This window comes from Halichoerus grypus, chromosome 1 (assembly GCF_964656455.1).
Source record: "Halichoerus grypus chromosome 1, mHalGry1.hap1.1, whole genome shotgun sequence".
NCBI lineage: Eukaryota > Metazoa > Chordata > Mammalia > Carnivora > Phocidae > Halichoerus > Halichoerus grypus.
In genome coordinates, this window is record NC_135712.1 from 205,889,645 (window position 1) to 205,903,344 (window position 13,700).

The 13,700-nt window shown below is 38.0% G+C and overlaps 1 protein-coding gene across 1 annotated transcript; it reads left to right on the forward strand.

The window, feature by feature from the left end:
- The first annotated feature begins 12,075 nt into the window (after positions 1-12,075).
- LOC118533678 (olfactory receptor-like protein OLF4) lies at positions 12,076-13,059 on the forward strand. Its single transcript, XM_036089070.2, has one exon. It carries the CDS (start codon positions 12,076-12,078, stop codon positions 13,057-13,059), a length of 984 nt encoding a protein of 327 aa, XP_035944963.2.
- Positions 13,060-13,700: the final 641 nt, after the last annotated feature.

The following is a 13,700-nucleotide window of genomic DNA, read 5'->3' on the forward strand; positions in this document are numbered from 1 at the left end:
AATAATAAAATTCCCCAAGACCTTGAAATAGAAGGGTACAACATAAAATTCTTAGAAATTTCTGGCACATAGCAGATGCTCTTTTAGTATGTGTTGAATGAATCAGGAATTAGGTCTTATTATATATGGGCATTTACGTGACAAAGCTGCATTTCAATTTAGTTGGCAAAGATTGGATTGTTGAATGGAAGTTGGCACAAATAGCTTTCTACATGAAAGGAATTTCAGTGGTTCCATATCTCACACATTTCACAAAAAATCAAAAGGTGTAAACTTCAGTTTAGGAGTAGCCATTCAGTTTTAGATGTACATCTGGAAAATTACATATTAAAACCACAGGAGAGCAAACCACTATTTTTAAGGCAAAAAACCTCAGAACTAAGAAGATAGGTATATTTAATAAAATTTAAAACTATATTATGACCAAAAATATCTAACTAAAAGTCAACAGAGAAACTGATTTACAACAATTATTTGAAATGCTGATAATTACAGATAAATAGGCATATCATATGTGGACACGTAATAATAGTAATAGACAAATGAACTTGTTGATCAAATATAGGAATCTTCGCTTGAGCTCACTAATAGTTTAAAAACTCAACAAGAAATCTCTTTCACACCCATCACCCTGAGAAAACACTCAAAGGGCTGTCACACTGATTGGGCTGGAATTTTTGAACAATTAGCAAAGGGGTACTTTCGAATTTTGCTGTCAGAATTGTGAAGTGTTATATGTCTTGGGGAGAATCTGAAGACAGGTACAAATATTGAAAATACAGATGTTCTTTGGGGTGCCCAGCTGGCTCAGTCTATATAGCATGGTACTCTTGAGCTTGGGGTTGTAAGTTCAAATCCCATGTTGGGTGTAGAGATTACTTTAAAAATATTTTTAAAAATACAGATATTCTTTAACCTAGGGTTTCTCAGTCTCTGCACTATAGACATTTGGAGCCAGAGCCTTTTCTGTTGCAGGGTGTGTCCTGTGCATTATATGGTGTTTAGAGTGTCCCTGGGCTCCAGGACCCCTCCCCAGTGTGACAGCCCAACATGTCTTCAAACATTACTCAGTGTCTCCTAGGGAACAAAATCTGCTTTGTTTGAGAAACATAGTATTAAGTGTTTTAAAATATTTGGTACATGCACCGCAATGTTCATTGCAACAATGTCGACAATAGCCAAACTGTGGAAGGAGCCAAGATACCCTTCAACAGATTAATGAATAAAGAAGATGTGGTTCATACATACAATGGAATATTACTCAGCCATCAGAAAGGATGAATACCTACCATTTGCAGCGACAAGGATGGAACTGGAGAGGATTATGCTAAGTGAAAAAAGTCAAGCAGAGAAAGACAATTATCATGTAGTTTCACTCATATGTGGAACATAAGGAATAGTGCAGAAGACCATAGGGGAAGGGAGGGAAAACTGAATGGGAAGAAATCAGAGAGAGAGACAAACCATGAGAGACTCTGGACTCTGGGAAAGAAACAGGATTACAAAAGGGAGGGGCGTGGGGGGATGGGGTAACAAGATGATAGGCATTAAGGTGGGCATATGTTGTGATGAGCACTGGGTGTTATATGCAACTAATGAATCATTGAACACTACATCAAAAACTAATGATGTAGTATATGTTGGCTAATTGAACATAATAATAAAAAAATAAAAATATTTAGTAGCATTGATATAATAGTAATTTAATGGGAAAAAATATGAAGAGTGTAAATAGCACAGCCACACCATGAAATGTCATGCAGGTGTTGAAATACTGAATCAGCATTACACTGGTTGACTAGCGGGATGAGTATAAAGTATTGATGAGTCAGAAGGCTGGGGAAGAAAAAGCTAGAAAAAGATTGTGCCAGACATAAAGTGTACTTATGATACACATTGCTGTCTTTTTATACATTCAAATTAAAAGTGTGTGAATGGGTAATTGTGTATAACACAGAACAGTTTTAAAAGAAAGGAAACTTTTGAAAGAAAGAACAGTGAAACTGCACTTAGGTGAAGCAGAATGGCTCAAAACAACTGTTTGAAATGAAATTGAAGGAAGTCCCAAAACCAACGTTTGAACGAATAGATTTAAAAGAGTAATAATTAAATGAACTTAACATGGGTCCAAATCTATATGAGATTGCCAAGGACTCGGGAATAAAAGAGTATGAAAAAGTGTTTTAATGTGGAGAGAAACTGGTGTCTAAAGTTTTAGTTTCATGTCACACAAAGAGATATGGGACAAGTATGTTTATGGAAGGTAAAGGTGATTCTTGGTCAAACATAAAATAGAATCCCTTTCAAGTGACGGCATTTCTATTTTAGAAAGAGATCCAATAATAAAAGGCCAAAACGAACAATGAGGAACACAAAGATGTGAACACTAGTTGAAATATATGTATAAAGGTGATTTGCGAGCAATAAGTATGCAGAGGGACATTCACTTTCAGTGTTTGGAAAAGAGGTATTCACAAGTGAATAATATTAATATGACAGATCAATTCTTTCAGAAAAAAAAACCCTAGAAAAACAGTAGTAGGAATATGACTAACTCAGAAACTTTACCACACAAAATTTATACACTCACATATTCTGCACAAATACATCTACACATACATAAAAAAGCAAAATGGCAAATAACTAAATTGGTGAAATAAACAGCAAATCTTTGCTTGAAAGAATGCAATAAAAACAGGAATAAAACCTCTCTGATCCCACTGTGCAAACACCAAGGACTCCCACAGATGATTTTCAACAGAGAAAGTGGGTGGCTAGCTAAGTCAGGACATATTCAGGCTCACAGGTAATGAGGTAATTGTAAAGGAAGCTCATCAGCATACCCTTTTTCACGTAATACATGTAAAAAATTTCATTTGAATACTCGAGAGAGGAGATGCTTTGCTATGTATGTTTCACATACTGCTCTTTTTTTGTGTGTTTCTTTTTTTTTTAATTTAATTTTGTTATGTTATGTTAGTCACCATACAACACATCATTAGTTTTTGATGTAGTGATCCAGGATTCATTATTTTCATATAACACCCAGTTCTCCATGCAGTACATGCCCTCCTTAATACCCATCACCAGGCTAACCCATACCCCCTCCCCTCCCCCCAAACCCTGTTTGTTTCTCGGAGTCCATAGTCTCTCATAGTTCATCTCCCCCTCTGATTTTCCCACCTTCATTTTTCCGTTCCTTCTCCTTATGTCCTCCATGCTATTCCTTATGTTCCACAAATAAGTAAAACCATGTGATAATTGACTTTCTCTGCTTGACTTATTTCACTTAGCATAATCTCCTCCAGTCCCATCCATGTTGATGTAGAAGTTGGGTATTCATCCTTTCTGATGGCTGAGTAATATTCCATTGTATATATGAACCCCATCTTCTTTATCCATTCATCTGTTGAAGGGCATCTTGGCTCTTTCCACAGTTTGGCTATTGTGGACATTGCTGCTATGAATATTGGGGTGCATATGGCCTTTCTTTTCACTACATCTGTGTCTTTGGAGTAAATACCCAGTAGTGCAATTGCTGGGTCATAGGGTAGCTCTATTTTTAATTTTCTGAGACACCTCCACACTGTTTTCCAAAGTGGCTGTACCAACTTGCATTCCCACCAACAGTGTGAGAGGGTTCCCCTTTCTCCACAACCTCTCCAACATTTGTTGTTTCTCACATACTGCTCTTGCAAGGGTTTACCTGGAAGAATTTTTTCATCTGGATTTTCTCCTCAGTATGGAAATGTAGTCAATATATCCCATCCTAAACATGAAAAGACATGTCCTCACTTCACTGTATATTCCTCCACAGCTAATACTTGACTTTTCTACTCTGGTTAATTGCAAAGATCCTAGGTCTCATGTTCTATTTTATTCTTCCCATGTCCTGTTTACTTGGGTTTCCATTATTATGATTATTTGTTAACACTGAACCTTGCATTTCTGAGTACAATATTCACTTCTATATTTAGCATCATAAATACATAAATGAATCAATAATAAATTTCTTAATCAAGCCAGCAAACAGCCACAGCAAACTCTCAGCTCTGGGCTAGGCTGGATTGGCCCTCAAGTGACCTCAGCTAAAACCTCTTGACTTTCATTCTCTTGACCTTCTGCTGCAGTTCCTACTGGGTGGTAAAACTCATCTAGATGCGGTCTCAGAGAGGAAGGTCACTACTTGGAAATCAAAATACCTGTCTGATTGGTAGATGATGGAGGATGAAGCTCTGTCCCCAGAGAGCAGGAAAGGGTCAAACCTCAGTGCCCCATCCAGACTTAGGACTGCACAAGAAATGACCAGGTCTTGTCCAGCCCAAGGTTGCCTGCACTGTGGGACTGCAGCAGAGAAGGTATTTACAGCTGCTTTGGTCTGCTCATTAGGCACATTTCCCTCTTGTTCCTCCCACCTTTAGGCATATGATTTCCCTGTGGGACACTAGTGTGGACAGAAAGGAAATTTTTCCTGTTGAATTTCTGTTCCTAGGAAACCAGGTGATAAGCCAAGTGAAGTCAGTTTTTCTTATTCTTTTTCTATGACTTCTTCTCCTTTCAGAGATCTAAACCCCAGCACCTTATCCCACTCTTGAGTGAATGTTTTCTCCTGTTTAAGACTGAGGAATTGGTCCTGACTAGGTCCCTTAGGTCCTTCAAAACATTGACTTATGGTGGATGATACCCCTGATATCTCTAGAAAGTTACTTTTCCCTTTTTCAAAAAAGATGATGTTTGTTCCTTTAATATAAATCTCTGGGCACTACACTCCTTGTCTTCATGACAGTTTTGCCAAAACAATTAGGAATTTCACACTTCTATCACAAGTTCATAGCTAGGACTTATAATGTGAGTATAAAATATTTGCTAATTGTAAGAGATATATCTAAATATATCTCTAAATATATTTAGATCTAAATATCTAAATATATCTAAATATATTTAGATCTTTTTCTGCACTATAATCTGAGTTTAACATCTTATAGGAATTGCCTAATTTTAGAAGTCCATTCAGTGAGGAAGCACTAGTGTGAACTCCATTCCCCATGGAGGCATGGGGTTTGAAGAATTTAATGAGCTTCTCAAAGTTATCATTGCAGAAAAGGATGGGTACTGATTGCATTCTGTCAGGATGCTCCCACTTTTCAAACTCTGTGCCAATGATTCCAACCAGAGGTGGTATTTTCCCCTGGGCATATCTGGCAATGTCTAAAGTATGCTGCTAAACACCTCCAATGAGCAGGACCGCTCCCAACACAAATAATGACCTTGCCTCAAAGGTCAAATTAGAATGTGAGAAAATGTAATCTAGACCAACACTTCTCCAACTTCACAGTGCCTGTAAATCACGTAGGATTGTAGTTTAAATGCAGATTCTTCTTCAGTAGGTGCTGGTGGGCCAAGGAGATCAGCATTTCTTTTTTAAAAAACTTAATTTATTTATCTTTTTATTATATGAGTCCAGCATTTCTAACAAGTGCCTGAGTGATATTGATGCTGCAGCTCATGGTCTATGGACCACTCTTTGAGTAGCAAGGCTGTGGCCCTGTGATAGAGTAAGGTGCAGTTGGTTGTAGGTCTTCTTCACCAAAAAAAAAAAAAAAAAAAAAAAAAAAAGACAAACCCAGAAAAGAAAGAAAGAAAGATATCATGTTTGCATAAAATTTTTTAAAAATTCTTTTTTTTATTATGTTAATCACCATACATTACATCATTAGTTTTTGATGTAGTGTTCCATGATTCATTGTTTGCATATAACACCCAGTGCTCCCTGCAGTATGTGCCCTCTTCAATACCATTCACCAGGCTAACCCATCTCCCTTCCCCCCCTCCCCTCTGGAACCCTCAGTTTGTTTCTCAGAGTCCATAGTCTCTCGTGGTTTGACTCCCGCTCCGATTTCCACCCCTTCATTTTTCCCTTCCTGCTATCTTCTTCTTCTTCTTTTTTTTTTTTTAAGCATATAATGTATTATTTGTTTCAGAGGTACAGGTCTGTGATTCAACAGTCTTACACAATTCAGAGCGCTCACCATAGCACATACCCTCCCCAACGTCTATCACCAGCCACCCCATCCCTCCCACCCCCCACCACTCCAGCAACCCTCAGTTTGTTTCCTGAGATTAAGAATTCCTCATATCAGTGAGGTCATATGATACATTTCTTTCTCTGATTGACTTATTTCGCTCAGCATAATACCCTCCAGTTCTATCCACATGTCATTGCAAATGGCAAGATTTCATTCCTTTTCATGGCTGCATAATATTCCATTGTAAATATATACCACATCTTCTTTATCCATTCATCTGTCAAAGGACATCTTGGCTCTTTCCATAGTTTGGCTATTGTGGACATTGCTGCTATAAACATCGGGGTGCATGTACCCCTTCGGATCCTTACATTTGTATCTTTCAGGTAAATACCCAGTAGTGCAATTGCTGGGTCAGATGCTAGCTCTATTTTCAACTTTTTGAGGAACCTCCATACTGTTTTCCAGAGTGGCTGCACCAGCTTGCATTCCCACCAACAGTGTAGGAGGGTTCCCCTTTCTCCACATCCTTGCCAACATCTGTCATTTCCTGACTTGTTAATTTTAGCCATTCTGACTGGTGTGAGGTGGTATCTCATTGAGGTTTTGATTTGGATTTCCCTGATGCCGAGCGATGTTGAGCACTTTTTTAGGTGTCTGTTGGCCATTTGGATGTCTTCTTTGGAAAAATGTCTGTTCATGTCTTCTGCCCATTTCTTGATTGGATTCTTTGTTCTTTGGGTGTTGAGTTTGATAAGTTCTTTATAGATTTTGGATACTAGCTCTTTATCTGATGTGTCATTTGCAAATATCTTCTCCCATTCTGTCGGTGGTCTTTGGGTTTTGTTGACTGTTTCTTTTGCTGTGCAAAAGCTTTTTATCTTGATGAAGTCCCAATTGTTCATTTTTGCCCTTGCTTCGCTTGCCTTTGGCGATGTTTCTAGGAAGAAGTTGCTGTGGCTGAGGTCGAAGAGGTTGCTGCCTGTGTTCTCCTCTAGGATGTTGATGGACTCCTGTCTCACATTGAGGTCTTTCAACCATTTGGAGTCTATTTTTGTGTGTGGTGTAAGGAAATGGTCCAGTTTCATTCTTCTGCATGTGGCTGTCCAATTTTCCCAACACCATTTGTTGAAGAGACTGTCTTTTTTCCATTGGACATTCTTTCCTGCTTTGTCAAAGATTAGTTGACCATAGAGTTGAGGGTCCATTTCTGGGCTCTCTATTCTGTTCCATTGATCTATGTGTCTGTTTTTGTGCCAGTACCATACTGTCTTGATGATGACAGCTTTGTAATAGAGCTTGAAGTCCGGAATTGTGATGCCACTAGCTTTTCTTTTCTTTTTCAACATTCCTCTGGCTATTTGGGGTATTTTCTGGTTCCATACAAATTTTACGATTATTTGTTCCATTTCTTTGAAAAAAGTGGATGGTATTTTGATAGGGATTGCATTGAATGTGTAGATTGCTCTAGATAGGATTGACATCTTCACAATATTTGTTCTTCCAATCCATGAGCATGGAACGTTTTTCCATTTCTTTGTGTCTTCCTCAATTTCTTTCATGAGTATTTTATAGTTTTCTGAGTACAGATTCTTTACCTCTTTGGTTAGATTTATTCCTAGGTATCTTATGGTTTGGGTGCAATTGTAAGTGGGATTGACTCCTTAATTTCTCTTTCTTCTATCTTGTTGGTGTATAGAAATGCCACTGATTTCTGTGCACTGATTTTATATCCTGCCACTTTACTGAATTCCTGTATGAGTTCTAGCAGTTTTGGGGTGGAGTCTTTGGGGTTTTCCACATAAAGTATCATATCATCTGCAAACAGTGAGAGTTTGACTTCTTCTTTGCTGATTCGGATGCCTTTTATTTCTTTTTGCTGTCTGATTGCTGTGGCTAGGACTTCTAATACTATGTTGAATAGCTGTGGTGATAGTGGACATCCCTGCCATGTTCCTGACCTTAGGGGGAAAGCTCTCAGTTTTTCCCCATTGAGAATGATATTCGCTGTAGGTTTTTCATAGATGGCTTTTATGATATTGAGGTCTGTACCCTCTGTGCCTATACTCTGAAGAGTTTTGATCAAGAAAGGATGCTGTACTTTGTCAAATGCTTTTTCTGCATCTATTGAGAGGATCATATGATTCTTGTTCTTTCTTTTATTAATGTATTGTATCACATTGATTGATTTGCGAATGTTGAACCAAACTTGCAGCCCAAGGATAAATCCCACTTGGTCGTGGTGAATAATCCTGTTAATGTCCTGTTGGATCCTATTGGCTAGTATTTTGGTGAGAATTTTTGCATCCATGTTCATCAAGGATATTGGTCTGTAATTCTCCTTTTTGATGGGGTCTTTGTCTGGTTTGGGGATCAAGGTAATGGTGGCCTCATAAAACAAGTTTCGAAGATTTCCTTCCATTTCTATTTTTTGGAACAGTTTCAGAAGAATAGGTATTAATTCTACTTTAAATGTTTTGTAGAATTCTCCTGGGAAGCCATCTGGCCCTGGGCTTTTGTGTTTTGGGAGATTTTTGATGACTGCTTCAATTTCCTTAATATGGGCTTGGTATCAGAGAAGACCTGAAATATGATGAAGTAAAATCTTCTATCACACCATATTTTATTGCGGATAATGTGTTTTTGATCATGAGCATCTACTCATTGAAGTGTGGGATATGTGGTGTCATTTAAAGGGTTTTATTAATTAGAGTGAAGAATTTAGTGGCAGATTTTGTATTATTTAATTGGATGATTTACTGTTTCTCTTTGAAAATTTCCAGTGCTGCCTACAAATATTACTCCTTCCACTGCCCTAAACTCTCCCCCTTTAAAAATGTCATAAACGTAGTGTGAGTGAGTGAACAATTGGTCTGTTCACTCTGTCATTAATTTATTTACATTTTTTATGCTCTAAACTCGCTTCCATCCTATGATCAAAGGATGACTCAGACAAGGGCTGGAATTCCTGTCCAGTAATGCTCTGGGAATGGAAACTTGTGACTGAGGGTCCCACAAGTTATTCCTGCAAAAACATAGAGGTCTTTCCAAACTCTACCAGTTACCTGGATGGGATTCTCAATGGTGGTCAATTTTTAGTACAGTTATCTGAAATAAATGTGAATAACCAGGCCATTATGAATAGTGTTTTCAAATATCAGAAAAATATCAAAAATAAGAAGCAATTGATTATTCTTAATATTCTTTTTTTAAAGATTTTATTTATTTATTTGAGAGAGAGAGAATGAGAGACAGAGAGCACGAGCGGGAAGAGGGTCAGAGGGAGAAGCAGACCCCATGCTGAGCACGGAGCCCGATGTGGGACTCGATCCCGGGACTCCAGGATCATGACCTGAGCTGAAGGCAGTCGCTTAACCAACTGAGCCACCCAGGTGCCCATTCTTAATATTCTCAGTTCTGTTTACATCGATTATTGAATGCGTCAGCTATTGCTGCATAACCAGCCATGCTAAATGTAAAAGATATAAGATAATGTTTTTTTAAAATTGCATGGGGGTCTACGATGGGGAAGTCTTCTGGTCTCTGCTGGTCTCCTCATGAGGCTGGGGTTAGCTGTGGGTCAGCTGGAAGTGTTCCCCTAATCCTGGCTGTGTTCTCACATTTGGAATCTTGCAGATGCTAGAGTGGTCTAGGTTGGCCATGGTTACAACAGCTGAGCTCTGTTCCACATGTTTTTTCCTCCTACAGCAAGGTAGTCTGGACTTGTATACGTGGTGGAGGCAGGGTTACAGAGAGCAGCAGAAACACACAATGACCCCTTGAGGCACATTGTCATTTTCAGCATACACTATTAGTCAAGACAAATAAAACACTAAGTTCAGTCCAGATTCAAAGTTGGAGAAATAGACTCCACCTCTCAATAGGAGGAGCTTCACAGTCACATTGCAGAGTACATGGATACAGAGATAAGTGGTGAATTGGAGTCATCTCTGCAAAAGGTCTACCACAAGTACAATTTTCAATTTAGTGAAGTTTTATTGGTGCAGGACATAAAGCCAACATAGAGAACAATATAGTACAGTACAATATAGTGATTTAATAATTCTACACATGACTTGGGCTCATGTGTGGCTAACTGAACATAATAAAAAAAATTAAAATGGGAATGGGATAAAAAATAAAGTTTCTTTTTTTTAATGAATAAAATAAAAAATTTAAAAAATGGTTGTGTCTGCAGGATTTTCTATATTTAGTTCCTATTATTTGTAAATAAATTTAGGTCCTATTATCTGTAAATAAATAAACAATTTTACTTCTTTCTTTTTTTCTGATTTGTATGCCTTTTATTTCTTTTATCTTGCCTGATTGCTAGCTAAGATGTGCAGTATTTTGTTGAATAAGAGTGGTAAGAGTGCCTTAACCTTTATTTTGTCTGTTAATAATATAGCTATGCTTGCTTTCTTGTGATAAGTATTTATAGTTTTTTGTTAAGAGTTCAGACAGAAGTTAATGGTGCCTGCGGGGTCTCAGTAATTTTTTCATAATGATCCTAAACCACAAGAAAAGCAAAACAATTTTTTAAAGATTTTTATTTATTTATTTGACAGAGAGAGAGAGAGACAGCAAGAGAGGGAAAACAAGTGGGGGGAGTGGGAGAGGGACAAGCAGGCTTCCCACTGAGGAGGGAGCTCGATGTGGGGCCCAATCCCAGGACCCTGGGATCATGACCTGAGCCGAAGGCAGACGCTTAATGACTGAGCCACCCAGGCGCCCCTACTCAGTGTACTCTTAATCCTCTTCACCTAGCTCCTCTGCCTACTCACCTCTCCTCTGATAACAAGCAGTTTGTCTTCTATAGTTAAGGGTCTGTTTTTTGTTTGCCTCTTTTTTCTTTGTTCATTTGTTTTGTTTCTTAAATTCCAAATATAAGTAAAATCATATGTTATTTGTCTTTCTTTGACTGACTTATTTCACTTAGCACCACCCCCACCTACCCTCTGTCATCTACCAGTTTGTTCTCTGTATTTGTCTGTTTGTTCGTTTGTTGTATTTTAAATTACACATATATGTGAGATCATACGGTATTTGTCTGTGTTTGATTTATTTCACTTAGCACTGTACCCTCCAGATCCATCCATGTTCTTGCAGATGGCAAGACCTCATTCTTTTTTTATGGCAGAGTAATATTCCAATGCATGTATTTATATTTATATCTATATCTAAATCTATATACCACCTCTTCTTTATTCATGCATCTATTGATGGAAATTTGGGCTACTTCCGAATCTTGGCTATTGTAAACAATGCTGCAATAAACAAGGGTGCATATATATTTTCAAATTAGTGTTTTTGTCTTCTTTGTGTAAATACCCAGAATTACTTGATCATGTGGTATTTCTATTTTTAATTTTTTGAGGAACCTCTGTACTGTTTCCCAGTGGCTACACCAGTTTGCATTCCCACCAACAGTGCACGAGTGTTCCCTCTTCTCCACATCCTCACCAACACTAATCATTTCTTGTCTTTTTTATACTAGCCATTCTGACTGGTGTGAGGTGATAGTCTTATTCATTTGAATGTCACATAAATGGAATTATTTTATTTCCTTCTCAGATTGTTCACTATTTGTATGTAGAAATGCAACTGATTTTTGAAGGTTGGCTTTCTATCCAGTTATTTTCCTGAAATAATTTAGTAGTTCTATTATTGTTTTTGTGGCTTCATTAGGATTATCTACATATAAGATCACACCATCTGCAGATATAAATTTATTTCTTCCTTTCCAATTTGGATACCTTTTATTTCTTTTTCTTTCTTTAATTGCTCTGGCTAGAACTCCTAGTTTTAAAGTGAGTGGAAGTCAGGAAAGTGGGCATCCTTGCTTTGTTCCTGATCATACAGGAAAAATGTTCCCTGTATCTCCAGCAAAGAGTACCATGTTTGCTGTGGGTTTTTCATAAATGGCATCCTGTTGAGATAGTTCCTTTCTGTTCCTAGTTTTTAGTGCTTTTATCATGTTCCATATACAAATATAAACATTAAAGTCTTGAGTGCAGAATATAAACAATAATGTATCTGCCAGGTTAGTATGCATGATTGTGTCATGCTTTTTCTCTCTTATTTTGGTAGTCACATCGACGACATGGAACTAGAGAATGAAACACGAATTTCAGAATTTCTTCTTCTGGGATTTTCTGAAGAATCAGAATTGCAACCCTTCCTCTTTGGGTTGTTCCTGTCCATGTACCTGGTCACCATACTTGGAAACCAGCTCATCATCCTAGCTGTCAGCTCTGACTCCCACCTCCACACCCCCATGTACTTCTTCCTCACCAACCTGTCCTTTGTAGACATCTGTATCACCTCTACCACCGTCCCCAAGATGCTGGTGAATATACAAACACAGAGAAAAGTTATAACTTATGAAAGCTGCATCATACAGATCTACTTTTTCTTACTTTTTATAGGTTTGGACAACTTCTTCCTGACTGTGATGGCTTATGACCGCTTTGTGGCCATCTGTCACCCCTTACACTACACAGTCATCATGAACCCCCTGCTCTGTGGACTGCTGGTTCTGGTGTCCTGGGTCATGAGTGCCCTGCATTCTTTGTTAGAAACCTTAATGGTGTTGCGGCTGTCCTTCTGTACAAAGTTGGAAATCCCCCACTTTTTCTGTGAAATTAATCAGATGATCCAACTTGCCTGTTCTGATACCTTTCCTAATAACATGGTGATATATTTTGCAGGTATGCTTCTGGGTGGTGCTCCCCTGGCCGGGGTCCTTTACTCTTACTCTAAGATAGTTTCCTCCATATGGAAAATCTCATCAACTGCGGGCAAGTACAAAGCATTTTCCACCTGTGCATCTCACCTCTTGGTTGTCTCCTTATTTTATTGTACAGTCCTAGGAGTGTACCTTAGCTCTCCTGCTACCCAGAGTTCCCATGCAAGTGCAGTGGCCTCAGTGATGTATGCGGTGGTCACACCCATGCTGAACCCCTTCATCTATAGCCTGAGGAACAAGGACATAAAGGGGGCTATAAATATATTTTTCAGAGGGAAGCCATAAAAGGGCCATTTTTCAATGGGTACCTGTGATTTCAGGCTTAATGCCTAACAGCAAGAAATTGTGATTCTTTGATTGGATCATGAAAGAAGAACTTAATCCCTATATTTATATTCTGGAGTTTCAATTTTCTAAAGTTCAATTGCTTTATTGATTTTAAATAATTCCCTTTATTGAACTTTCTGCTCCTTCTGATACCCAACAGTTTTTCCTTTTTTTTTTTCATTTTCAAAGTTAGTCCCAACCTTGAATCAGAAACAATTTGGAGATTCCCATTTGCCTAATATAGTGATGAATGGTATATAATGATTACCCTATAGTTATTAACTGATTATTACTATATTACATATAGTGATTGTTTTATTAAATAAACTACATTTGGCCATTGAGACCAAAATTTATAATTTTTATTGCAGAGGGAATTCTGTGCTCACAGCGTTTCACTCTGTGCCTGCTATTCATTTCCACATTACTACTTTAAATGCTCTTCCTGGTGATATAGACTTTAACCTACTAATTTGTTTTGTAGCTAGTCATGGGGCTTTATGATCCTCATTAGGATCCTATTCTCATATCACCTCAGCATCCACAGTATCCCTGGCACAGAATACTAAGGCAAAAATTGCTTATAAAAACATCTTCCA